The sequence below is a fragment of the Bos indicus genome, chromosome 1 (assembly GCF_029378745.1).
Source record: "Bos indicus isolate NIAB-ARS_2022 breed Sahiwal x Tharparkar chromosome 1, NIAB-ARS_B.indTharparkar_mat_pri_1.0, whole genome shotgun sequence".
Classification (NCBI taxonomy): Eukaryota; Metazoa; Chordata; class Mammalia; order Artiodactyla; family Bovidae; genus Bos; species Bos indicus.
Window position 1 is genome coordinate 133,396,401 of NC_091760.1, and position 27,997 is coordinate 133,424,397.

General features: G+C 41.3%; 1 protein-coding gene across 1 annotated transcript in view; it reads right to left on the bottom strand.

Moving 5' to 3' along the window:
• Positions 1-27,997, bottom strand: part of PCCB (propionyl-CoA carboxylase subunit beta) — a 94,966-nt gene that overhangs the window by 61,608 nt on the left and 5,361 nt on the right. The window contains exons 4-6 of the mRNA XM_019962097.2: positions 27,051-27,107; positions 25,147-25,260; positions 13,727-13,837 (exon numbers count right to left, since the gene is read on the bottom strand). Of these exons, the coding sequence (XP_019817656.2) occupies positions 13,727-13,837; positions 25,147-25,260; positions 27,051-27,107 (282 nt within the window). The remainder of the gene's footprint in view (positions 1-13,726; positions 13,838-25,146; positions 25,261-27,050; positions 27,108-27,997) is intronic.

The following is a 27,997-nucleotide window of genomic DNA, read 5'->3' on the forward strand; positions in this document are numbered from 1 at the left end:
TGTTGAACTTTAAGCCAACTTTTTCACTCTCCTCTTTCACTTTCATCAAGAGGCTTTTGAGTTCCTCTTCACTTTCTGCCCTAAGGGTGGTGTCATCTGCATATCTGAGGTTATTGATATTTCTCCCAGCAATCTTGATTCCAGCTTGTGTTTCTTCCAGTCCAGCGTTTCTCATGATGTACTCTGCATATAAGCTAAATAAGCAGGGTGACAATATACAGCCTTGACATACTCCTTCTCCTATTTGGAACCAGTCTGTTGTTCCATATCTAGTTCTAACTGTTGCTTCCTGACCTCCATAGAGGTGTCTCAAGAGGCAGGTCAAGTGATCTGGTATTCCCATCTCTTTCAGAATTTTCCACAGTTTATTGTGATCCACACAGTCAAAGGCTTTGGCATAGTCAATAAAGCAGAAATAGATGTTTTTCTGGAACTCTCTTGCTTTTTCTATGATCCAGCGGATGTTGGCAATTTGATCTCTGGTTCCTCTGCCTTTTCTAAAACCAGCTTGAACATCAGGAAGTTCACGGTTCACATATTGCTGAAGCCTGGCTTGGAGAATTTTGAGCATTACTTTACTAGCGTGTGAGATGAGTGCAATTGTGCGGTAGTTTGAGCATTCTTTGGCATTGCCTTTCTTTGGGATTGGAATGAAAACTGACCTTTTCCAGTCCTGTGGCCACTGCTGAGTTTTCCAAATTAGCTGGCATATTGAGTGCAGCACTTTCACAGCATCATCTTTCAGGATTTGAAATAGCTCAACTGGAATTCCATCACCTCCACTAGCTTTGTTCATAGTGATGCTTTCTAAGGCCCACTTGACCTATAGATACACACTGCTAAGTCACTTCAGTCATGTCCGACTCTGTGAGACCCCACAGATGGCAGCCCACTAGGCTCCTCTGTCCCTGGGATTCTCCAGGCAAGAATACTGGAGTGGGTTGCCATTTCCTTCTCCAATGCATGAAAGTGAAAAGTGAAAATGAAGTCGCTCAGTCGTCCCCAAATCTTAGCGATACCAAAGACTGCAGCCTACCAGGCTCCTCCGTCCATGGGATTTTCCAGGCAAGAGTACTGGAGTGGGGTGCCACACTACTATACATAAAATAGGACAGCAAGGACCTACTGTAGAGCACAGGAAACTAAATTCAATATCCTATAATAAACTATAATGAAAAAAAAATACTGCTGGGAAAACTGGATCAGTCAGTCAGTCCAGTCACTCAGTCATGTCCGACTCTTTGGGACCCCATGAATCGCAGCACGCCAGGCCTCCCTGTCCATCACCAACTACCGGAGTTCACTTAGACTCACATCCATCGAGTCAGTGATGCCATCCAGCCATCTCATCCTCTGTTGTCCCCTTCTCCTTCTGCCCCCAATCCCTCCTAGCATCAGGGTCTTTTCCAATGAGTCAACTCTTCACATGAGGTGGCCAAAGTATTGGAGTTTCAGCTTTAGCATCCGTCCTTCCAATGAACACCCAGGACTGATCTCCTTTAGGATGGACTGGTTGGATCTCCTTGCAGTCCAAGGGACTCTCAAGAGTCTTCGCCAACACCACAGTTCAAAAGCATCAATTCTTTGATGCTCAGCTTTCTTCACAGTCCAACTCTCATATCCATACATGACCACTGGAAAAACCATAGTCTTGACTAGACGGACCTTTGTTGGCAAAGTAATATCTCTGCTTTTTAATATGCTATCTAAGTAACGATAACCCTGTATGCGAGACAACAAAAGAGACAAAGATGTATAGAAAAGTCTTTTGGACTCTGTGGGAGAGGGCGAGGGTGGGGTGATTTGGGAGAATGGCACTGAAACATGTATAATATCATATGTGAAATGAATCACCAGTCCAGATTCGATGCATGATACAGGATGCTCGGGGCTGGTGCACTGGCATGACCCAGAGGGATGGTATGGGGAAGGAATTGGGAGGGGGGTTCAGGATGGGGAACACGGGTACACCTGTGTGGATTCATGTTGATGTATGGCAAAACCAATACAATACTGTAAAGTAATTAGTCTTCAATTAAAATAAATAAATTTATATATTAGAAAAATTTTTTAAATAAATAAAAAACCTGATTAGATAGAAATTGAAAAAAAAAATTAATATGCTATCTAGGTTGGTCATAACTTTCCTTCATGCAAAAACATGAAATTGGACCTTATGTAATACCATATACAAAAATTAACTCAAAAGGACCAAACATAAGAGCTAAAACTGTACAACTTAGAAAAGAAAAAGGGGAAACTCTTTTGTGACACTGGATTTGGCAAGATTTCTCAGGTATGACAACAAAAGCAGAGATAAGAAAAGTACATAGACTTCATCAAAATTAAAATCTTTTGTGCAAAAAATACTAACAGAATAAAAAAGTAGCCCACAGAATGGGAGGAAATATTTTCAAAGATGTATCTGTTAAGCGGTAATATCAGAATATGTAAAGAACTTCTACAACTCAACAAGAACAAAAACAATCCAATCAAGAAGACATAAACATCTCCAAAAAAGATATGTGAAAGTGAAAGTATCGGTTGCTCGGGCATTCCTGACTCTTCTCGACCCCATGAACTGCAGCCCCCAAGGCCCCTCTGCCATAAGATTTTCCAGGCAAGGATACTGGAGTGGCTTGCCATTTCCTTCTCCAGGGGATCTTTCCAACCCAGGGATCAAACCCATGTTTCCTGCACTGCAGGCGTGTTCTTCACCAAATGAGCTACCAGGGAAGCCTGTATCAATGGCAAATAATATGAAAACAGGCTCAACATCACTAATTATATTAGGAAATATAAATGAAAACCACAATGAGATACCACTTCACACAAACTAAGATGGCTATAATCAAAACAGAAAACAAGTGCTGGCAAGGATGTGGAGAAGACGGAACTTTTGTGCATTGTTGGTGGGAATGTAAAACGGTACAGCCACTGTGTAAAAACAGTGTGATGTTCCCTCAAAACATTAAACAGAGTTACCATTTTGTTGAAAAGGCAAAAAGATAGGACACTGAAAGACGAACTCCCCAGGTCAGTAGGTGCCCAGTATGCTACTGGAGATCAGTGGAGAAATAACTCCAGAAAGAATGAAGAGACGGAGCCAAAACAAAAACAACATCCAGTTGTGGATGTGACTGGTGATAGAAGCGAAGTCCAATGCTGTGAAAAGCAATATTGCATAGGAACCTGGAATGTTACATCCATGAATCAAGGCAAACTGGAGTGGTCAAAGAGATGGCAAGAGTGAACGTTGCATTTTAGGAATCAGCTAACTAAGATGGACTGGAATGGGTGAATTTAACTCAGATGACCATTACATCTATTACTGTGGGCAAGAATACCTTAGAAGGAATGGAGTAGCCATCATAGTCAACAAAAGAGTCCAAAATGCAGTACTTGGATGCAATCTCAAAAATGACAGTATGATCTCTGTTCATTTCCAAGGCAAACCATTCAACATCACGATAATCCAAGTCTATGCCCCAACCAGTAACGCTGAAGGAGCTGAAGTTGAACACTTCCATGAAGACCTACAAGAACTTCTAGAACTAACACCCAAAAAAGATGTCCTTTTCATTATAGGGGAATGGAATGCAAAAGTAGAAAGTCAAGAAACACCTGGAGTAACAGGAAAATTTGGCCTTGGAGTGCAGAATGAAGCAGGGCAAAGGCTAATAGAGTTCTACCGAGAGAACACATTGGTCATAGCAAACACCCTCTTCCAACAACACAACAGAAGACTCTACATGTGGACATCACCAGATGATCAATACCAAAATCAGATTGATTATATTCTTTGCAGCCAAAGATAAAGAAGCTCTATACAGTCAGCAAAAACAAGACCAGGGAGCTGACTGTGGCTCAGATCATGAACTTCTTATTGCCAAATTCAGACTTGGATTGAAGAAAGTAGGGAAAACCACTAGACCATTCAGGTATGACTTAAATCAAATCGCTTATGATTATACAGTGGAAGTGAGAAATAGAATCAAGGGATTAGATCTGATAGACAGAGTGTCTGAAGAACTACGGACAGAGGTTCATCACATTGTACAGTAGACAGGAATCAAGACCATCCCCAAGAAAAAGAAAAGCAAAAAAGTAATAAAATGGTTGTCTGAGGAGGCCTTACAAATACATGAGAAAAGAAGGTAAAGGCAAAGGAGAAAAGGAAAGATATACCCATTTGCATGCAGAGTTCCAAAGAATAGCAAGAAAAGATAAGAAAGCCTTCTTCAGTGATTAGTGCAAAGAAATAGATGAAAACAATAGAATGGGGAAGACTAGAGATCTCTTCAAGAATATTAGAGATACCAAGGGAACATTTCATGCAAAGATGGGCTCAATAAAGGACAGAAATGGTATGGACCTAACAGAAGCAGAAGATATTAAGAAGAGGTGGCAAGAATACACAGAGGAACTACACAAAAAAGATCTTCATGACCCAGATAATTACGATGGTATGATCACTCACCTAGACCCAGACATCCTGGAATGCAAAGTCAAGTGGGCCTTAGGAAGCATCAGTATGAACAAAGCTAGTGGAGGTGACAGAATTCTAGTTGAGCTATTTCGAATCCTAAAAGATGATGCTGTGAAAGTGCTGCATTCAATATGCCAGCAAATTTGGAAAACTCAGCAGTGGCCACAGGACTAGAAAAGATCAGTTTTCACTGCAATCTCAAAGAAAGGCAAAGCCAAAGATTGCTCAAACTACCACACAATTACACTCATCTCACATGCTACTAGAGTAATACTCAGAATTATTCAAGCCAGGCTTCAACAGTACATGAACTGTGAACTTGCAGATGTTCAAGCTGGATTTAGAAAAGGCAGAGGAACCAGAGATCAAATTATTTACATCCATTGGATCATTGAAAAAGCAAGAGAGTTCCAGAAAAACATCTATTTCTGCTTTATTGACTATGCCAAAGCCTTTGACTATGTGGATCACAATAAATTGTGGAAAATTTTTCAAGAGATGGGAATACCAGACCACTTGACCTGCCTCTTGAGAAATCTGCATGCAGGTCAGGAAGCAACAGTTAGAATTGGACATGGAACAACAGACTGGTACCAAATAGGGAAAGGAGTACATCAAGACTGCATATTGTCACCCTGCTTATTTAACTTATATGCAGAGTACATCATGAGAAACGCTGGGCTGGATGAAACACAAGCTGGAATCAAGATTGCTGGGAGAAATATCAATAACCTCAGATATGAAGATGACACCACCCTTATGGCAGAAAGTGAAGAAGAACTAAAGAGCCTCTTGATGAAAGTCAAAGAGGAGAGTGAAAAAGTTGGCTTAAAACATTCAGAAAACTAAGATCCTGGCATCTGGTCCCATCACTTCATTGCAAATAGATGGGGAAACAGTGGCAGACTTTATTTTGGGGGGCTCCAAAATCACTGCAGATGGTTGACTGCAGCCATGAATTTAAAAGACGCTCGCTCCTTGGAAGAAATGTTATGACCAACCTAGACAGCATATTAAAAAGCAGAGACATTACTTTGCCAACAAAGGTCCATCTTAGTCAAAGCTATGGTTTTTCCAGTTGCCATGTATGAATGTGAGAGTTGGACTATAAAGAAAGCTGAGTGCTGAAGAATTGATGCTTTTGAACTGTGGTGTTGGAGAAGACTCTTGAGAGTTCCTTGAACTGCAAGGAGATCCAACCAATCCATCCTAAAGGAAATCAGTCTTGAATATTCATTGGAAGGACTAATGCTGAAGCTGAAACTCCAATACTTTGGCCATCTGATGCGAAGAACTGACTCATTTGAAAAGACCCTGATGCTGGGAAAGATTGAAGGTGGGAGGAAAAGGGGACGACAGAGGATGAGATGGTTGGATGGCATCACCGACTCAATGGACATGAGTTTGAGTAAACTCTGTGAGTTGGTGATGGACAGGGAGGCCTGGCGTGCTGCAGTCCACAGGGTCGCAAAGACTTGGACACAACTGAGTGACGAGACAAATTGAACCCAGGAACTCCACTCCTAAATATACGTTCAAAAGAATTAAAAACAGGGATTCAAACAGATATATATACACAAATGTTTATTACAGAATTATTCACAAGAGCCTGAAGGTGGAAACAACTCACATGTTCACTGGCAGATGAATAAACAAAATATAGTAGTAGATACAAAGGAATATAATCACTCTTATAAAGGAAGGTTGACACATGCTACCATATGCATGAGCCGTGAAGACATACTAACCGAAATATGCCAGTCACAAAAAGACAAATATTATATGAGTCCAAAATTCTGAGATAGAAAGGGACTGGGAGTGGGGAATGAGGAACCAACATTTAATGAGTACAGAGTTTCAACTGTGGTAGATATGAAAAATTTCTGGTGGTAATGGTTGCACAAGTATATAAATGTACCTAAGGCCACAGAAACGTAACAAATTTTTACCACATTAACCATTTCTTATGTATATTCTATAACTTTTTTTTAAGCATTATATCTGGACTTCCCCGATGGCTCAGTGGTGAAGAACCCACCTGCCAGTGCAGGAGACACCAGCTGGATCCTGGGTCAGGGAAGATCCCACGTGCCTCGAAGCAAATAACCCCACGCACCGTAACTACTGAGTCTGTGTTCTAGTCCCTGGGAGCCGCAACTACTGAGCCATGTGCCGTAACTACTGAAGCCCGCACGCCTGCAGCCCAAGCTTCACAATGAGGGGAGCCACTGCAATGAGAAGCCCGAGCACCCCGACAAGAAAGTAGCCCCTGCTCACTGCAACTTGAGAGGAGCATGTGCAGCAAGACCCAGCACAGTCAGAAATAAGTCAACAACTTTTCAAAAGTATTATATCAGTGTTAAACCTCTGGAATTTAACAACTGGTTATATAAGTGCTTAAGAATTATACACTGAAACATTAATAAGGTAAAGGGACATGACATATATAACCCATTCTCAGTTAAGAATTCTGTACATTTGAAACTTCAAGATAAAAAGATTTCTTTTTCAATTCTGCCCAAAGGATAGCATTGAGACAGAAAACTTCCCATCACAGAGTTGAAGAAAACAGGTGCAACATACATAATTGATACTTATATCCAGACCATATAGAGAACTGCTAAAAACCAGTAAGAAAAAAATGAAAACCTCAATTTTTAAAAATGGGCAAAATTGATGAACAGGCATGCCACAAAAGAAACATAAAAATGAATTCCCTGGCAGTCCAGTGGTTAGACTCCTTGCTTTTACTGCCAAGGGCCAGGGTTCAATTCTTGGTCAGGGAAGTAAGATCCCACAAGTCACACAGCATAGACAAAAAATAAATAAATAAAAGAAACATATGAAAAGGGTTCAACCTCATCAGTCACATAAATGCAAATTAAGACAAGAAGAGACCACACCACATGTAAACTGGCATTAATTAAATTACGTCAATAAAAGTGCTGGCAAGGACATTAGTTCAGTTCAGTCACTCAGTCGTGTCTGACTCTTTGCGACCCCGTGGACTGCAGCACGCCAGGCTTCCCTGTCCATCACCAACTCCCGGAGCTTGCTCAAATTCATGTTCATCAAATCAGTGATGCCATCGATGCGGTCGGCAAGGACATAGAACAAGTGAAATTCTCACACACTACCAGCAGAAATGTAAATTGCTGCAACTTCTTGGTAACAAGTGTTACCTAGAAAAGCTGAAGATATGTATATCCTATGACCTTGAGAAACTGAAACATGTATACAGCAAGATACATGTGTAAGAATGCTTACATCAGCATGATTTGTAATGGCTATACCACTATTAAAATGAAATACTTTTACAAAGTACATGGATAAACCTTAAAAGCACAAGTCACAGTCACACACAAGAGAATGTATATTATATTTACTTTAAAGGTAAAATAGGCAGCATTACCCCACTGTTTAGTGAGACATGAATAAAATTTTAAAGCAAAAAGCAAAACAAATTTTTAAATTACCGTAGAAGTTGAAATAAATACTTCTAGGCAGGATAGATGGAGATAATAATGATTAGGAGGGTGATGAGAGCAGGGCTCCTGGAGGGCCATTTCTTTCTTTAAATTTTTTGGCTGAGCTGAATGGAATATGGGATCATAGTTCCCTGACCAGAGATCAAAACCACACCCCCTTGCAGTGGCAGCACAGAGCCTTAACCACTGGACCACCAGGGAAGTCCCTGGAGGGCCATTTCTCGATCTGGGTGTTATTTACATGAATCTGTACTTAATAATAATTGCTTTACATACTTTATGTACTTCCCTGAGTATGTACTACATTAGAAAATTTAAAGTGTTTAAAATCTGGGGGACTTCCCCAGTGGTTCAGTGGTTAAGAATCTGCCTGTCAATTCTGGGGACATGGATTCCATCCCTGCTCCAGGAAGATCCCACGTGCCGAGGGGCAGCTAAGCCCATGTGCCACAACTACTGAGCCTGTGTTCTAAACCCTGTCTTCAAGACAAGCCGCCGCAATAAGAAGTCTGCACGCCTCAACTAGAGAGTAGTTCCTGCTTGTCCCAATTAGAGAGTCTCTGCACAGTAAGACCCAGTGCAGCCAAAAATAAAAATAAATAAACAAGTAAATAAATAGAGTACTTAAAATTTTTTAAAATTAACTGGGAGAGGAGGCTGAGACAGAAGCAGGAAAATCAGTTAGAAGGATTCTGCAATAACCCTAAATGGGGTGTTTGACTCAAAGTAATGGCAGTGTAAGTGATAAGACATACATGCCAATTTGATTATGCTTTAGATTACATCCTAAGGTAGAGCAAACATGATTTCTGACTGATTGAACTTGGAATTTGACAGAAAAATATGAGTCAAAATTATGTCAATGTTTTTGACCTGAGCCAATGGAAGGCTGGTCTTGCCATTTATTGAGACGAGGAAGGCTACAGAAGAGCACTTTGGGAAAGGTTCGGGAAAGATCTAAACCTATCCATGTTGAGAAACCCATTCAAGTCCAGATGGAAACGTTGATAGGAAACTGAATGTCTAGTCCTGGAGTTCAGGAGACCGTTCCATCATGAAGAAATAGGTCTGAGAGCTGTCAGCACATAGATATTTAAAGTCTTGAGGTAGGATAAGATCACCAAGGGAATGAGAGAATTGCTAGAAAAAACCAAGAGAGTATGGCGCCCTGCTGTTTCAAAGAGGAAGAAGTGGCAAGACGGGCCAAGTGCTGCTTGGAAGATCAAGAAACATGAGGCCTGAGAAACGTCCACTGGATTTAGTGACACAGAAATCGTTGATGTCTTTGATAAGAGAAACTGATATTACCAATGACCCTGAATAGAATAATATCCTTTTCACCCTAAATTAAATGTCTAAGTATATTTGGGCTTCCCTGTGGCTCAGATGGTAAAGAACCTGCTTGTAATGCAGAAGGCTGAGGTTCGATCCCTGGATTGGGAAGATCCCCTGGAGAAGGGAATGACAACCCACTCCAGTATTCTTGCCTGGAGAACTCCATGGACAGAGGAGCCTGGCAAGCTACAGTCCATGGGGTCAAAAAGAATCAGACATGACTGAGCGACTAACACACACAAGTATATTTAGATTTATTTCTCAATTCTGTTCTGCTCCCTGGTCCACTTATTTACTATGGAGAAGTAAATGGCAATGGCAAGTAAGTGGGCAATGGCAACCCACTCCAGTACTCCTGCCTGGAAAATCCCATGGACAGAGGAGCCTGGTGGGCTGCAGTCCATGGGGTTGCTAAGAGTTGGACATGACTAAGCGATTTCACTTTCACTTTTCACTTTCATGCACTGGAGAAGGAAATGGCAACCCACTCCAGAGTACTTGCCTTGAGAATCCCAGGGACGGGGGAGCCTGGTGGGCTGCCGTCCATGGGGTCACACAGGTCAGACACGACTGAAGTGACTTAGCAGCAGCAGCTATTTATTTACAAACTGACCAAACAGTTTTAGTTATTTTAGCTTTATAATGTATTTTCTCTCCTGGCAGCACTAGCTCTTCATTGCACTTCCTGCATGGTATGTCTATTTTTACACTGTGGTTTTCCCCCTAATACGAACTTTATAGTTACCTTGTCTAGTCCTTTAAAAGAGAATCTGCTAGCATTTTTACTGTACTCTCATTAAACATTTAAGATGCAGACTGGTTAAGGCTTAATGATTAGTTGTGGAGAACGAGAAAGAGGAGGTGGTACCAATACATAGGTATTAAAGTTCTACCAGTGAAGAATGAAAACACAGGATTAAAAGACAAAGCATACAAAGTCAACATAGAAATCAGCTATATTTCTACATACTATATACAAAATATCTGAGAAAGAAATAAAACCAGCCTATTCACAATAGCATCGAACATTACGATACCTAGGGATTAATTTAACCAAGGAATTGAAAACTACAGGACTTTGATAAAAAACACCAAAGAAGACACAAATAAATGGGAGGAAAAAAACCCCATGCTTATGGATAAAAATATTGTCAAAATGTTCATACTACTCAAAGCCATGTATAAATTCCATGCATCTCCTATCAAAACTGCAATGGCATTTTTCAACAGAAATCTGTCATCATGGCATAAAAAGAGAAACTCAGACTAATGGAACAGAATCAAGAGCCCAGAAACAAGCACTCACATACACAGTCAATGAATACTTGACAAGTGAGTCAAGAATACTCAGTGAGGAAAAGATAGTCTCTTCAGTAGATTTACAATGGGAAAACTGGATAACCACACGCAGAAGGTGAAACTGGACTTGGACCCATATCTTGCACCTCTCACAAAAATTAACTTAAAATGAATTAACAACTTAAAAACCTGAAGCTGTAAAACTCCTAGAAAAAAAAAACACAGGGGAAATACTCCCTAACACTGGTCTTGGCAATAATTTTATGTATGACACCAAAAGGGTATGCAACAGAAGTAAAATAGGTGTGAGGATTCCATAGTGGCTCAGTGATAAAGAAACCGCCTGCCAATGCAGGAGACACAGCTTTGATCCTCGGTCTGGGAAGATCACACATGCCACCAAGCAACTAAGGCCATGCTCCACATCTACTGAGCCAGCACTCCAGAGCCCACATGTTATAATTACGGAAGCCCTCGCACCTAGAACAGCAATAAAGACCTAGCACAGCCATAAATAAATGAATTTTTAAAAACAAATTAGTAAGTGGGACTATATCAAACTAAAAAGCTTCTACGGAGCAAAAGAAACAATCAACAAAATGAAACGGCAACCTACTGAATGGGAGAAACTATTTGCAAATCATATATCTAATAAGGAGTTAATATTCAAAATATATAGAGAACTCAAGCAACAGCAAAGTTTTTTTGATTAAAAAATGGGCAAAGGATCTGAACACGTATTTTTCCAAAGAGAATATAAAAATGGGTCCATGAAAAGATGCTCAATATCACTCATCATCAGGGAAATGCAAACCAAAACCACGATGAGGTTTTAGCTTCACACCTGTTAGAAAGGCAATTACCAAAAAGTCAAGAAATGACAAGTGTTAGTGAGGATGTGGGAAAAAAATGGAACACTTGTGCACATTGGTAGGAATGTAAATTGATACAGCCATTGTAGAAAAAAATACGGAAAGATTCCTCAAAAAGCTAAAAACAGAACTATAAAATGATCCAGCAATCTCACTTCTGGGTATATATCCAAAGGAAATCAAATCAGGACCTCAAAGAGATAACTGCATTTCCATGTTCAATACAGCATTATTCACAATAACCAAAATACGGAAACAACCTAAGTACCCACCAATGGATGAATGGATAAAAAAAAATGTGACACACATACACACACACACACAGAGCATTATCCATCAGATATGCATATCAATGAAGAAAATGTGACACATACACACACACAACCACGCCCAGAGAAATATTAAGCCATGATAAAAAAGGAAATCCTACCATTTGTGACATGAATAGACTCTTAGGGCACTTTGCTTAGCATATACTAAGCAAAATAAGTCAGAGAAAGAGAAATACTGTATGATCTCATTTACATGTGGACTCTAAAACAGCTGAACCAGTAGAAAAAGAATGGTGGTTACCAAGTTGGGGGGGCATGTTAATCGAAAGATACAACCTTCCAATTATAAGATGAATAAGTTCTGGGGATTTACTGTACAACATGGTGATTAGTTATCAGTAAATATCATATCATATACCGGAAAATTGCTGAGAGAGTAGATCTTAAGTGTTATCATCACAAAATAGGAATGGCACTTATTCGAGGACTATGGGGGTAATCACTTTGCAATATGTAAGTATCAAATCAACATGTACACATTAAACTAGAACAATGTAATATGTCAATTATATCTCAATAAAACAGGGGAAAATGTTTTAAAATCCCAGCATGTAAGTAGGGAGAGGAGGAAAGAAGGCTTTAGCCAAAGGAACTGATCCCACACCTCCATTCCTACCAGGTAGGAAGACAACAGACACAGATTTAGTGGGCAGTTCAAGGAATCCCGCTTTGTTCAGGAAGCAAGGGATGTGGTCATCTTAATTTTTAAAGCCCAACCTAAATGGAACATTGAACTTTTAGGTTGTTTTTAATCCATCACTAAGAAAAAATAGTTGAATCCAGGGGTAAGGACTCTGCTAAATCTTAATTCCTAATGCCAAAGAGAAAAGGATTTCCTATGTACGTTCCCTGTGTTTACACTGTTTTCATCTTGGATAATTCTCTTTCATTTTGCACACTAATTTGTCTTGACATTTATTGCTCATTATGTTTAAAAATATTTTAAGAGAAAAGACTTTTTTAAGTATCAGGGTAAGGGTAATTACATACGTATGATTTCAAATAGGCTTCTTTTAAAAATCATTTTTTTCAAAGGCTACATATTGTATGATTCCAATTATATGACTTTTTAAAAAAATGTGGACCATTTTTAAAGTCTTTCCTGAATTGGTTACAATATTGCTTCTGTTGTTTATGTTTTGGTTTTTTGGCCATGAGGGCTATGGGATCTTAGCTCCCAGAAAAGTATGTTAGTCACTCAGTCGTGTCTGACTCTTTTTGACCCCATGGACTGTAGCCCACCAGGCTCCTCTGTCCATGGAATTCTCCAGGCAAGAATACTGGAGTGGCTTGTCATTCCCTTCTCTAGGGGATATTCCTGACCCAGGGATCAAACCCAAACTCCCTGCATTTGAAGGCAAAGTCTTAACCACTAAACTGCCAGGGAAGTCCCCCAAAATCATTTTAAAATATCGAGTCATCTAAATCATGTAATAAAGATATGTACCTTGCACAATGAAGCTAGAAATCAGATTTAACATTATCATCATAGACAAAATATAATAAAATGGCAAAGAGCTGAAGAAATAAAGGCAGAACATAAGAAACAACTTCCCAGTGAAACAGATTACAGAAAAGTTTTCCATGAGAAACTTTCTAATAGAATCCAGTAAATAATCACCTGTTTGGGCAGAGGATAGAATCCTTTGATTACCTAAAACCATCTGCAATTCATATCGGCAAGTAAAATCACCCGCCAATGAAGTACCTAAGCACATTCTGCCACTGAATGCACACAAGCTGCATTTTCATGCCAGAACTTTCTCCCTACCAAGATTTTATCATCACTACGTTGAAAGTCAATACAACTGTACAGATAACAACCCAGATCTGGGTCAGGAATGATTGCTATTGCAGGTGAGGTGCTGCATAACTCTCAAAGGGGAGGAGAACCAGGAATTTCTTTCTTACCTTCACCATGAACGTGAAGTCTGTTAAGGCTGGGGAGTAAACAGCCCCACCAGCACATGGGCCCATGATCAGAGAAATCTGAGGGATGACTCCGGATGCCGTGACATTCCTCTGCCAAAAGAGAAAGGCAAAGGTATCTAGTTACAGAGGTGTTCAAGGCATTATCTGCAGAAAGACAGAGGCAACAATGAAAGTACATTTGGCTTTTATTCACAGAAATTCTATCCAAGAGAGCTAATCTGTACAGTTTCTTCCAATATTGTATATGGGATCTTCTCCCCATAACTGGTGGGAGGGTTGACATATTACTTTCTGGACCAAATAACCTCTTCTCTCCTTGGCGGGGCATTCATTCCCCAAAAGCTCCACCAGGACATGAACTCAGAGAGAACCCCACCACTCTCACCCCACCTCTAAACACACCTCAGGCCAGAGCCTCTGTCTGTACAAAACTGGCTGAAAGAATGAATAGAAACCTTAGGCATAATACACAGTGCCAACACTTATCCTGGACCCTTGACCTCTTCTTGGAGCCCCTTCCCACTCCACACAGAGGATACCCAATAGTTACAGGGTAAGCCTAAGAGGTTAAGTGCTACTTTACCCTGAGTCTTCAGTGTCTGCCCACCCCTAGACAAAGCAGATGGGCAATAAGGAGGCAGCAGGAGCCAGAAGGGCTCCACAGGGACAACGGTGCTGTGAAGAGCCAACCCTCAGGCCATCTCTTGGGAAAAACAAGATCCCAGGGTGCTGGAGGACCCAGACAAGATATGAGCCCAATGACCGGATTCTATCCTTCCCTGAGCCATGTCAGCTTAAGAGAAGTACGTCCATTTTTAGCCCTGCCTTGGGTCTGAGCCCAATTTCTATAACTCAGGACATAGCTCAGGATGGCATAAAAAGGATCTATAGAGAAGATTCTGGGAACATAGTAGAGTGGGAAGCACCAGGAATCTGACACCCCACTTAGACAAAAACTGCACTGGCAGAATCTGCCTCATGTAATTTTTTGGAACTCCAGAGCCTACTGAAGGTTTTTAACTTCCAGAGGAAGACTCAGTTCAGTTCAGTCGCTCAGTCGTGTCCGACTCTTTGCGACCCCATGAACTGCAGCACGCCAGGCCTCCCTGTCCATGACCAACTGCCAGAGTTCACCCAAACTCATGTCCATCGAGTCAGTGATGCCATCCAGCCATCTTATCCTCTGTCGTCCCCTTTTCCTCCTGCCCCCAATCCCTCCCAGCATCAGGGTCTTTTCCAATGAGTCAACTCTTCTCATGAGGTGGCCAAAGTACTGGAGTTTCAGCTTTAGCATCATTCCTTCCAATGAACACCCAGGACTGATCTCCTTTAGAACGGACTGGTTGGATCTCCTTGCAGTCCAAGGGACTCTCAAGAGTCTTCTCCAACACCACAGTTCAAAAGCATCAATTCTTCGGTCCTCAGCTTTCTTCACAGTCCAACTTTGACATTCATACATGACCACTGGAAAAACCATAGCCTTGACTAGATGGACCTTTGTTGGCAAAGTAATGTCTTTGCTTTATAATATGCTGTCTAGGTTGGTCATAACTTTCCTTCCAAGGAGTAACTAAATCTACAGGTTTAGTTAATTTTAATTCATTGTTTATTTCTTGGAGGGAGAGTATGTAAAACATTACTATGGTTCAAATTTCAGCTCTTAGCACAGCAGCAGCTACCCCTACCCAGCCCCTAACCCGAGCCATGAGGCACATGCAGCAGTTATGCATGTTCTCCTGGAACAGTTTACCCAGACAAAGGCAAAAAGGACTCTGTCCTCCAAATACTGGAAATCCATGCTATGATGGTCAGCTGCTGATTCTAACCAGAGGTGCAGTTAGGAAGTTAGGCAGCCATGGTTGTTGCACCTCACCTCATTGTTGCAAGCCCCTCCCTCCAGCTCAGAATCACTTGCATGAGGGCAAATCAAACCTAGAATGAGATGCCACATCACACGTATTAGGATGGCTACTATTTTAAAAAATAGAAAATAAGCAGTGTCGGTAAGGATGAGGAGAAACTGGGCCCCTTGTGCACTGCTGGTGGGAATGTAAAATGGTACAGCTGCTGCGAAAAATAGCATGGTGGGTTCTAAAAAATCTTTAAATAGAATTATCACACAATCCAGAATGTTTACTGTGGAGCCCTATACCAAGGTCACAGGTGCAAGGCCTTGTACCAAGGCCACAGATGTGGAGCCCCACAACCAAGGTCATCTCCGGAACTGACTGAGCCCCATAACAACTGTTGCCGAGAGCCCCTCTAATCTAAACTGGCTTGTTCTCTGACAGCATATTAGATAAAAATATCCACCCTGTTCACCACCTTATAGCATCCTCACCAATCACCTAATGCCACCCTTCCAGCAGGAATTTTCTTTGTTGTGAGGCTACAAATATTGGCTACTAGCCCACGAAACGCGTGGGCTCTCGCTTGAGCCAGCCACTGTTATAACAGCATCCCCCACTCTAATAAACTCAATCCTCCTCTCAGTCTGCCTCATGTCAGGAATTTCTTTTCCAACCCACAACATCTACTTCTGGGGATATACCATATAGAATGCAAAACAGCGTCTCAAGGAGATAATTTTACACCCACATTCATAGCAGTATTACTCACGATAGCTAAAATGTGGGATCAACCCAAATGCCCATCAATAGATGAATGGATAAACAAAATGTATGTGTATACAGTGGAATATTATTCAGCCAGTCACAAAAAAACCAATGTGCAATTTTCCTTAAATAAGCTATTTCTTCAAATAATAGAAACAGAGTAGAATGGTGATTACCAGGGGTTGGGGAAGGGGATAACAGAGAGTAATTGTTTAATGGGTTCAGAGTTTCAGTTTTGCAAGACAAAAAGTTATGGAGATGAACAATGGTGACAGGTGCATAAAATCATGAATGTATTCAAGACCACTGAACTGTACATTTAAGAATGTTTAAATTTAGTAAGTTTTCTATTATGCATATTTTACCACAACTATTTAAAAAAGATGAAGAAAAGCTGTCCATATTCTGCAGAAAATATCAAGCTGGGTGAACAGGCTTCCAGCTATGACAGAGTGAAGAGTTCAGAAAATCTCTCCCCAAAAACCAACTATAAAATATCACTAAATTGTCAAAAACATTTCAGGGCTCTGAAACTGGACCAAACATTAACGGAGGCGTGTTTACTAATGAAAAGCTGCTGACTGTGTGATAAGAACGGTGGGAGTCTAAGGCATTCTTAACCAAGGCTCTATCATTGCCCACACAAGCTCAGGACGTCCTTCAGGGTAAAAGAAAATACCACCAGACGGTAATTCAAATCCACAAGAAGTAAGAACACTAAAACTGGTAAATGTGTGGTTAAATATACAATATTGCATAAACATAGTTCTCTCTCTCAATACTTTTAAAACAAGGGTACATAAAGCAAAAACGGTAACACGTTGATGTTAGACTTATAACAATAACAGCACAAAGAAAGGAGGATAAAAATGGAGCTCTGTGGAACAAAGCTCTTATATTTTACCAGAATTAAGTCAGGATCAATTTGAAATAGATAAATTTACATATTATTACCCTTAGAGCTGAAACCATGTACAAGCCCCGTGTCCTTGTCTTTTGAAGTAAAATGCTGACTCAAGAGTTAATGAGTGGGAAAGGTGAAGATGCAGAAACAAAGAGTAGCTGTTGGGCTAAGGCACTGGTAACAGTTTAGACTATAATTCTGCCACATAACAGAATCACCAAACTGCCAGTTTCCTGAAAGACATAAACCCCTGACACACATTCCTAAGTTGTTTTTACAGGAAGCAGACCCCCTCCAGATGAAAAACGCTAACCACAGGAGCATAGACCCTGGGCTGGCTGAAACCAGAAGGTTGACTGTATTGCTGATCCCGTTCGTGATGCCAATTGTTTTGCTGTTCACACTGTTCACTGAACCCAGGGTAGGCAAGCTAAGAGGCTGGAAGAAGACACAAGGAGCCATAGGAACTGCAGACATGTTTATTCTCTCTTGGCTGGCACGGCAGCCATAACACAGCCTCTCTCCTAGCTGACACAGCAACTGTAGCAGCAGCCACAACATAGCCATAACCGAGTCATCACATTACCTCACATAACATAACCATGATGCCACCCCAGCAGCCAGGGCTTTTCAGGTGAAGCTTATATATATTTATAGAACAAAAGTAGCCAGTGGCCAAGCAAGTATCTCATGGAGTGCATGAGTATTGCTATAATTGATCTCAGCTGTTACATAACCCTGCAAAGACATTGTTTACAGAACATAGGGTGAGAGGGTGTGAGAACATGGAGCGAGAGAGCCCGACTGGAGCCATCTTGTTAATTTCCCCACAGTTGATGATGCTAGAAACTTCACCTTGATGCCAACCAATCTAAGAACTGTCCATGAGCTGATCATGCCCTGCTCCTTGAACACTATAAAACTCTTCACTACCCCTTCCATGGGTGGGTCACACAGTCTTCAGGGCATTAGCCCACTCTGGCCCCCTTTGCCTGCTGCTGCTAAGTCACTTCAGTCGTATCCGACTCTGTGTGACCCCATAGACGGCAGCCCACCAGGCTCCCCCGTCCCTGGGATTCTCCAGGCAAGAACACTGGAGTGGGTTGCCATTTCCTTCTCCAGTGCATGAAAGTGAAAAGTGAAAGTGAAGTTGCTCAGTCGTGTCTGACTCTTAGCGACCCCATGGACTGCAGCCTACCAGGCTCCTCTGTCCTTTGCATGGCAAAGCAATAAAAGCTAGTCTTTTCTACTTCACCCAAAACTCTGTCTCCGTGTTTCTATTTGGCACCTGTGAAGAGAGGCTGAGTTTCAACAAGAGTAACCACTTAAAAAACTCATACAGTACCAAAAGTTCAGAGGAATTGAAAAGGTACATTTAAAAATATATGTTTGACGTAATATTTGAGTGACATCAAAGAAGATTATAGAAAAGGAATCCATCCCACCACCAAAATAACTATGGAGTTGGCAGGAACTGTCTGAAGCAACTCTTTTGAAACTCTGGAATCTAAGGGAACACTTGTAGCTTCCAGGAAAGACTTCCTAAAGTGGTAGGTAAATTTCGGTCAATTTTCACATTTAGCATAGTAGTCTTGCAACAGAGTTCTTGGCTTCCTTAATTAGTAGAAATTAACTAGAGACCAGATAAGAAATTCAGGGGAGGCTTAGGGTGGGCAGAGGGAGGAGGAAACCCATGCTCAGCAGGGAGGAGCAAGAACAAACAAGTTTCCTTTGGTTGCTGGTTCCCCAAATTGGGAGGCAGGCAGGTGGTGAGCTTGTTCATTATATTGGGTGAGGGTAAGGCAATGGCTCCCCACTCCAGTACTCTTGCCTGGAAAATCCCATGGACAGAGGAACCTAGTAGGCTACAGTCCATTGGGTCGCTAGGAGTCGGACACGACTGAGCGACTTCACTTTCACTCTTCACTTTCATGCATTGGAGAAGGAAATGGCAACCCACTCCAGTGTTCTTGCCTGGAGAATCCCAGGGACTGGGGAGCCTGGTGGGCTGCCGTCTATGGGGTCGCACAGAGTCGGACACGACTGAAGCGACTTAGCAGCAGCAGCAGGGGTGCGTCCAGGTGTCAGACCAGAGGGTGGCTTAGGTGGTTTGCCCTCCCCCTCGGTAGTGTTCTGTGCAGACGGCATGCACAGCACCCTGCTTTCGCTCCAGGCTCCTTAGAAGCAGCAGTTGTGTTTTCTGGTTTCTTTGTATCTTTTGTCCAGGATTTGTCCTGACTGCCCATGCATGAAGTTATTTTTAGTCCCATATAGTTTCTCTGTATTTTGTTGCTCGAGGTGTGTCCAGGTACAAGCATTGCAGCATTGCAGCAAAGAGTCCCAGGTCTCAGTAGCTACCCTCCCACGGCCTACAACCCTGTGGCAGCCTGGGTTCCTAGGGTGGCTAGCTGGGGTCAGGGTGGGTAACAAGGGCTTTGTCCTCCAAAAATCAGGTTTGTGGATTTGGTTACTGATCAAAGGTTTTGATCACTGGGAGGCCAGCACAGAGGCTAGCCACTGTTTTACCCCTGACTAGCTAAAGCCACTTCCCAGCTGAGATGGGATTTAAAGGGACTTCTCATCTCCTAGGAGCCAGATATTTAAAGAAATCTTTGTCAGGTCACCAGATGACTGTAGACACAATGGAATTGTTAGGGGAAGCACACTGACTGAAACTGCCCACCCTGGCCAGGCACCATAGTAACCATTTGCATGAGTTATTTTATGAAGGAGGTCCTGGTAAAGAACATGAAGCTAAGAAGCCACCATCAACCATAAGAGTTCAGGAAAAGTCAAAAGGAGGTGCCAGGTGTCTACCACCTCCCAGAATCCTTCTCACTGGCATCCCTCTTGGCTGAGCGTGCCATCAGGAAACAGAACAATTGGCCAAAGACAACTTGGAAACTAATCCCATCACCATAAAACCTGAGACTGCAAACCACGTGGCAGAGAAGTTCTCCTGGGTTCCCTTACCCTGCTGCTCTCCACCCAGGCACCCTTTCCCAATAAAACCTCTTGCTTTGTTAGCATGTGTGTCCCTCAGTGAGTGTGTGACAAGAGCCCACTTTCAGGCCCTGGAAGGGGTTCCCCTTCCTGCAACAGAATTAAAACTTCATGAAATCATGAAGATTTTGTCCAGTGTTTTTTTTTTTTAATGGAGTTTTATAGATTTTGGCTCTCATATTAGGTCTGTGATCCCTTTTGAGTTAAGTTTTGAGTATGGTGTGAGGTCAGGGTCCAAATTCATCCTTGTCTCACCACCATTTACTGACATGATCATTCTTTCTCTCTTGAATTGAATGGAAAACATTTTGCAAAATAAGTTGGAAAAGTCACAAATGGAAGCCCCTGGTGACTCAGACAGTAAAAAATCTGACTGCAATGCAAGAGACCAGGGTTCAATCCCTGGGTCAGGAAGATCCCCTGGAGAAGTGAACGGCAACTCACTCTAGTGTTCTTGCCTAGAAAATCCCACGGACAGAGGAGCCTGATGGGCTACAGTCCGTGGGTTCACAAAGAGTCAGACACGACTGAGCAACTAACACTTTCACTTTTCAGCCCCCAATAAGCAAAAATCAGCAATCTAAAAAGTGGGAGAATTAGATTTCCAACATCACCAAACGTAATTCAATGTCTAGTACATAAAAAAAATTACTAAACAAAGAAACAGCCTAGTATAGTCTATTTACAGGGAAAAAAAGAACCTGACAAAAACTACTGCTGGGAAGCCCAGACAATGGAATTATAAGTCAAAGATGTTATATTAACTGTCTTAAATATGTTCAGTGAGCTATAGGGAATCAGGAAAACAGTGTGTGAACAAAATGAGAAAGACACTAAAGAAACAGAAATTATGGAGAGAAGCCAAGCATAAATTCTGGAGTTAAAAAGTACAATAACTAAAACAAAAAGATGACTAAAGGGGTTTAACAGATTTTAGCAAGCAGGAGAACCTGAGAGAACTTGAAGACAAGACATCTGAAACTATTCACTCTGAGGAACAGCGAAAAAGGAAAAAAAAATAAGACTAGAGACTGAGGAACGTGTGGAAAAACATCAAATGAATCAACAAACACCATATACGAATACCAGGAGAGACTGTACTTCTGATGTGAAGATAAGCATATAGATTAGTGGAAAAGAACTGAGTCCAGAAAGAAACCCTTACATTTATGTCAATTGATTTTCTTTCCACCAAAGTGCCAGGACAATTCAAGAGAGAAAGAATGATCATGTCAGTAAATGGTGGTGAGACAAGGATGAATTTGGACCCTGACCTCACACCATACTCAAAAATTAACTCAAAAGGGATCACAGACCTAATATGAGAACCAAAATCTATAAAACTCCATTTAAAAAAAAAAAACACTGGACAAAATCTTCATGATTTCATGACATATTGCACAGGGTTCTTACATATGACAAATAAAACATGATTCACAATAGAAAAAACTGATAAACTGGACTTTAAAATTTTAAATTTTGTACTTCAAAAGCCACCATTAAGAAACAAAAAGCTACAGACGAAAAATAAACTTGTAAATCTGATAGAGGATTTGTATCCCGCATATATAAAGAACTCTCACAACTCAAGATCCAATTATAAAATGAGCAAAAGATCTGAATAAACACTTCAGCAAATAAAATATACAAATGACTACTACATACATTAAAAAATACTCAACAGGATTCATTAGCAGAAAAATACAGACTAAAACCTTAGATACCACTACTTATCACTGAAATGGCTATAATGAAAAAAGATGACAATGCTAAGTGTCAACAAAGATGGCTGGAACCTGAAACCCTCAATTACAGCCACTTTGGAAATATTTTGGCAGTTTCTTGTATAGTTACACATAAACTTATCACAATGAAGTTGAGCAGGATCTTGTAAGACCTTCCCAAATACAAAATATCTTACTGTGTCCTGCAATTCTTGTTTGTAGGAAAAATGGTTCAGCCTCCTAGACCTTCCCTGAGATCCAAAGGGCAGATTCAAACAGTAACTAGTTAAGGGAGTGAATGGGGCCTGGGCCTGTTCATCCTCAGGGGATGTGCCTAACAATTTGATACACATCTCTGAGTTCTACAGAAACTAAGGCCCTCTACCACCAGGGTGGGGGATGGTAACTTGAGGCTAAGCATATGCACTGGACCCCAGCCTGGCTGGAACCAGAATGCTGATGAGTGAGATTCCTGGAACACCACCATGTTATCTCACCATCAGCCAGATAGAGGAAGGTCAGACACACTGCTACTCCCCTCCCTCACCTTCCCAAAAACTCTTCCCTGAAACCCACCAAGGAGTACAGGCCTTTCCTTGGCCCTACAATAAACCTTCCTCCACTCCAAACTCCAACATTTTAGTTTTGTTTGGCCTCACTGTGCATCTGGCACACAAACTTGGGTTCAATAATTTGACACAATAATTCTACTCTTAGGAATATACTCAAGGGTTATGAAAATATATGTCTACACAATGAGTTATATACAAATGTACATTGCAGCATTATTTATAATAGCCAAAGTAGAAATCCAAATGTCCATCAATTAGATAAACAAAATGTGGTATATCTATCTATATAATATTATTCAGCAATAAACACAAACCACTGATAAACAGTACAATATGAATGAACTTCAAAACCATTATGCTAAGTGGAGAGAATCAGATGAAAAAGGATCTTTTTGGAAGGAAAGAATCTAAACTATAGATTGTGGTAATGGTTTAAGCATATTTTAGAAATTGTTGACAGAGAAGGCAATGGCACTCCACTCCAGTACTCTTGCCTGGAAAATCCCATGGATGGAGGAGCCTGGTAGGCTGCAGTCCATGGGGTTGCTAAGAGTAGGACACAACTGAGCGACTTCACTTTCACACGTTGGAGAAGGAAATGGCAACCCACTCCAGTGTTCTTGCCTAGAGAATCCCAGGGACAGGGGAGCCTGGTGGGCTGCCGTCTATGGGGTCACACAGAGTCAGACAAGACCGAAGCGACTTAGCGGCAGCAGCACTTGTTGAATTGTATGCAATGGACGGCTTTTATGACTTGTAAATTATATCTCAATAAAGCTGTATTTGAAAATATCGGAAGACAAACAAAATTTGAGGAAATGTTACAGATTAAAGGAGATTAAAGAGATATGACAACTAAAAGTGAAAGTGAAGTCTCTCAGTCGTGTCCGACTCTTATCGACCCCATGGACTGTAGCCTACCAGGCTCCTCCGTCCATGGGATTTTCCAGGCAATAGTACTGGAGTGGGTTGCCATTTCCTTCTCCAGGGGGGATCTTCCCAACCCAGGGATCAAACCCAGGTCTCCTGCATTGCAGATAGATGCTTTACCCTCTGAGCCACTAAAGGCAGTACCTAATCCTAGATTGGATTGGGGGTGGGGGAGGTGGTGATGCCCAGGGAGTGGGGAGTAATTTAAAGGTCTTTATTAGGATCATTTGATGGAATATGAATAACATCGATGAGTCAGTATGAAGTTTCCTAACTATGGTACTCTGTTTATACAAGAATGTCCTTGTTCTTAGAAAACAATGAAGGATTTAGGAGATAAAGGGTGCACAATCTCCAATCTATTCTCAAATGTTTCAGAAAAATATAACATGCAAATATGCACATAGAGAGAGAAAATGATAAGAGCAAACACGAAAAATGTAAACTGGTGAATGCGGGTAAATGATATATAGGAGTTCCTTTACTCCCTAGTGGGCTATCCCTAGAGCTCAAGTTTAAAGATTAAAAAGTAGGTTTAAGATCTACAAAGTGGCTGCTTAACGCACCCAAGTGCTCCCACAGCTAGCTGAGTATCATACACAAAGTAAACACACATTTTTATATCTGATCACAGAGGGCAGTGGCCAGGAATAAAAGCCCTCATAAGCTTGCAGGCCAGAGGACAACAAGAACAGCTGGCCTGATTAGAAACAATGTCTGCCTGTCTCCCTCCTATCTCTCCTCCCTTCCCTGGAAATGCTGACCTGTCCCTTCTCTTAAGTTTCCATTTGGCAGGATCTCTCCCTCACCCCAGCCTCCCTTACTATACTCTCACAACACACTACCCACTTCAAATAACACATTTAATTTACTTTTGTGTTTCTTTTTATTTCCTTCTCTTTAATTTCAGTCTGTAAGAAAGCAGAAAGACATCTGAAATGATGTTCACCAAGTGTTCCTGAATGGTGAGGTCTGGGGGAAGGGAGATTTCTTTCTTCTTTGCCCTACAGCTTGAACTTTTAATTATCTTGTAATGTCTTAACCAAAAAAAAAAAAAAAGCACTGCTTTTTAAAAATTTCCAATCCTATAGATACATGTATACATATAACCAAATCACTACACTGTACATCTGAACCTAACATAGCATTGTTAATCAACTATACTCCAATATAAAATAAAAAGTTTAAAAAAAATTATATAAGAAATTCCTAATTCCAGCAAGTCAGTTCATTTTAACCTTTTAGATTCCTTCCTCCTTGCTTTTGAAAAAAATATATATATATATTTAAGTGACTTTCGCTTCTGAATGATCTTAATTTTGTTTTTCCCCAGTAAGTACGAGGCCTCTACGAGTAAAAAAGGAAGAAAATCCTCCCCATGGTACCTCTCTTGCTTTTTTTTCCCCTTGTTGCAGTACTCTGCTTGAAAGATCTCAGTTCCCCCAATCAGGGATTAAACCCAGGCAATGGCAGAGTCCTAACCACTAGGCATCTAGGGAACTTCCATCTCTCTTGCTTTTCATCCGCCCTCATGCCACCCCATGACACAGGAATGAGCCACAGGACACAAGGTGAGATGAGGAAGCTCTAACCAGCACACAGCTTAGAGAACTCAGTCCTGTACTCTGATTCTCTTTGAACAGTTTCTCACCAGAAAGATGTCTGCATAGCCAGCCAAAGATTCCACTCCCTCTTGAATCCGTGCACCTCCAGAGTCATTCAGTCCAATCACTGGAGCCCCCACTGTGAGGGCTTGGTCCATGATCTGAGACAGCAGAGAAATTTTTTGTGAGACAACTGATCTTGCTATGAAAAACCATATTTACAAAGCACCACAGTGGTTTTCTAGAAAATGTTTTAAGTGTACTTTTCAAAACAGGAGTTGGTAACACTGGCTTCATTCCCCATGGTGACTGGGTACCTTCATGGAAGACAGAGAATCAGATATTTAAAGGGCTAATTAAAGACCCCCAAGCAGCCCAGAGCCAAAGAACTTCCCATTAGCAGAGGCCAAGACTATTCATGGCAATTTCTAGAGCCAGAGGCCCAGGCTGTAATATTTTTTCAATAGTCAGTTTTGTTCCTGATTACTCTTTTGAAAGAACGGATAGAAGACAGAATGGTAAAGCAATATTTTTCTTTTAGTGTTTATGTATTTATTTGGCTGCACTGGGTCTTAGTTGTGGCATGTGGGATCTAGTTCCCAAACTAGGGATCGAACCTAGGCCTCCTGCATCAAGAGCGTGGAGTCTTAGCCACTGGACCACCAGGGAAGTCCCTCAAAGCAGTATTTTTGTGAAAGTAAATGTGGAACCCAGCCTCAGGCCTTCTACTTCCAACAAGACAGATTTTTCTCACAGGTCAGTAGTTGACAGCCTAATGAGCAACATTTTTAACAGTGCTAGAGAATTTACAAAGTACTTTCACTTCCATTATCTCATTTAACCATCATCACAGAGGCAGTAAGAAAAGAAAAATTAGGAAGGTTTAAAAATGAAGTGACTGGCCCAAGATCTCGGGAATAACACGTGACAGGACCACGTCGAAAAGCCAGGTGTTCTGTTACACAGGGAAACCCACCCACCTATTAAGTAATGTCTGCCTTTAGATCAGCTGGTTAGAGCATGGTGCTAGTAACGCCAAGGTTGCAGGTTCAATTCCCATATAGGCCATAGTTCCCTCTGGGCTTCCCTAGTGGCTCAGACAGTATAGAATCTGCCCAGAGTGCGGGAGACCTGGGTTTGATACCTGGGTAGAGAAGATCCCCTGGAGGAGGACATGGCAACCCACTCCAGTTTCCCTGCCTGGAGAATCCCCATGGACAGAGGAGCCTGGCATGCTACAGTCCATGGGGTCACAAAGAGTAGGACACAACTGAGCAACTAAGCACAGCACCTTTAATTCCAAAACTCTCCAACTGCAACCTACACTATTACTCACTTCCAGAGCATCTAATCTCTAGCAGAGGTTTTTAAATACCATCATGTAATCCCTGCACTGTTCTTTTAGCAACTGAACTCTACACCTAGACCATGGGTTCTTTACTTGGGGTCCCAAGAACCCAAAGTGGCTTGTGAACTTGGACCCTTAGAGCAAGGAGTCTATGAACTTGGATGGGAAAATCTTACATCTTTATTAACCACATAAGTATTAGAAATACCTGTGATTTTTGTCATCAAAGACTTTTATGTCCCACTAAAGTTCCTTCAGATAATCTCAAAATACTGTTTTCATTCATACCTACTTTGAAACCAGAGTGTATCCACTGCTAAATCTTGTTATTTAACACATTAAATAAGGAAGCATATATATTACATATGTGATTTTAAATATTTTTAATCCCTTCTAATCCTACATATTTTATTTTATGCATGTGTAAAAATGTGGGTCCAGGCGTCACAAGATTGCCAAAGAGTTCCATGTTACAAAAAATGTTAAGAACTCCTGCCCTGGACTGAAGGAACCTTCAGGTCAGCACCACATCCTGCATACCTCTGACCCACTCCATGTAACTGATAAAAGTACTGAGTTTCTTTTGCAACATTAAATACTTACTTTGCAGATCTTTTGGGCATGTGCTCCAGACAGGCTACCTCCAAAAACTGTAAAATCCTAAAAAGAAAACAACTAAATCAAAAAAATATGTAATGACTAGGCAGAGACGAAGACCCACTAGGAGGAAGAAATGAAAAATTCACAGATTTTAAAGTTTTTAAAGCATTTTCAAAAGTTTAAAAGATTGGGGGGAAAAGTCTGACTTCTAAATTATTCCATAGAATAAGTAATGAATAAAATATCTTAAAAGGGGTCCATGTAATGTGAAGAGCAAAAGACCTAGTTTTTATCTACAAAAAAGATTTGTAGCTCTGAGGAAAGGAAAAGCTTTCATGCAGAATTAACCTCCAAAGTCAGAGGTTATCAGAGGGTCTATGGAGGTCAAACAGGCATTTCTATTACTAGGATATATTTGCTGTTTTGACAAAAGAGGTGAAAAAGTGAGTGACAGGCCTCACTGCTGCTTCTTGCCTCTAGATTTTCATTACCTTCTGATATAAAAAGCTTTCTGTAGGAATGACCAACTTCCTAAAACTGCCTCAAAAAGATTGTAGAGAATTAATAACAGATTCAGCCCATGAGGACAAAAAAGGAAGAGCAAACAACAGCAGACGAGAGAGTGAACAAATGAGCGGACTGAGAGCCCAGGACTATCTAACTGGGAGCAAAGGGAAGCCTCTACACCTGTGTAGGGATAACCTCAGGAGCGGACAGCCCAGGAACCACAGAAAGTGTGGTGGGAAGTGGCTGACAGAAGTCTGGGTTGAGAGCACAGGGCCTCTTCTTTACCTGGAGAGGAGAAAGGATGTTTACTCCCTAAAGAAACCTAACCAGAGGGCTGTTGTCACAACCCCCGCCACTATAGGCAGCAAAGATGAGGCTGATAACAGGTGAGATTTCCAATGTGTACAGTGAATGATGAGCCAATTTTGACCTCCCTCCGCCAG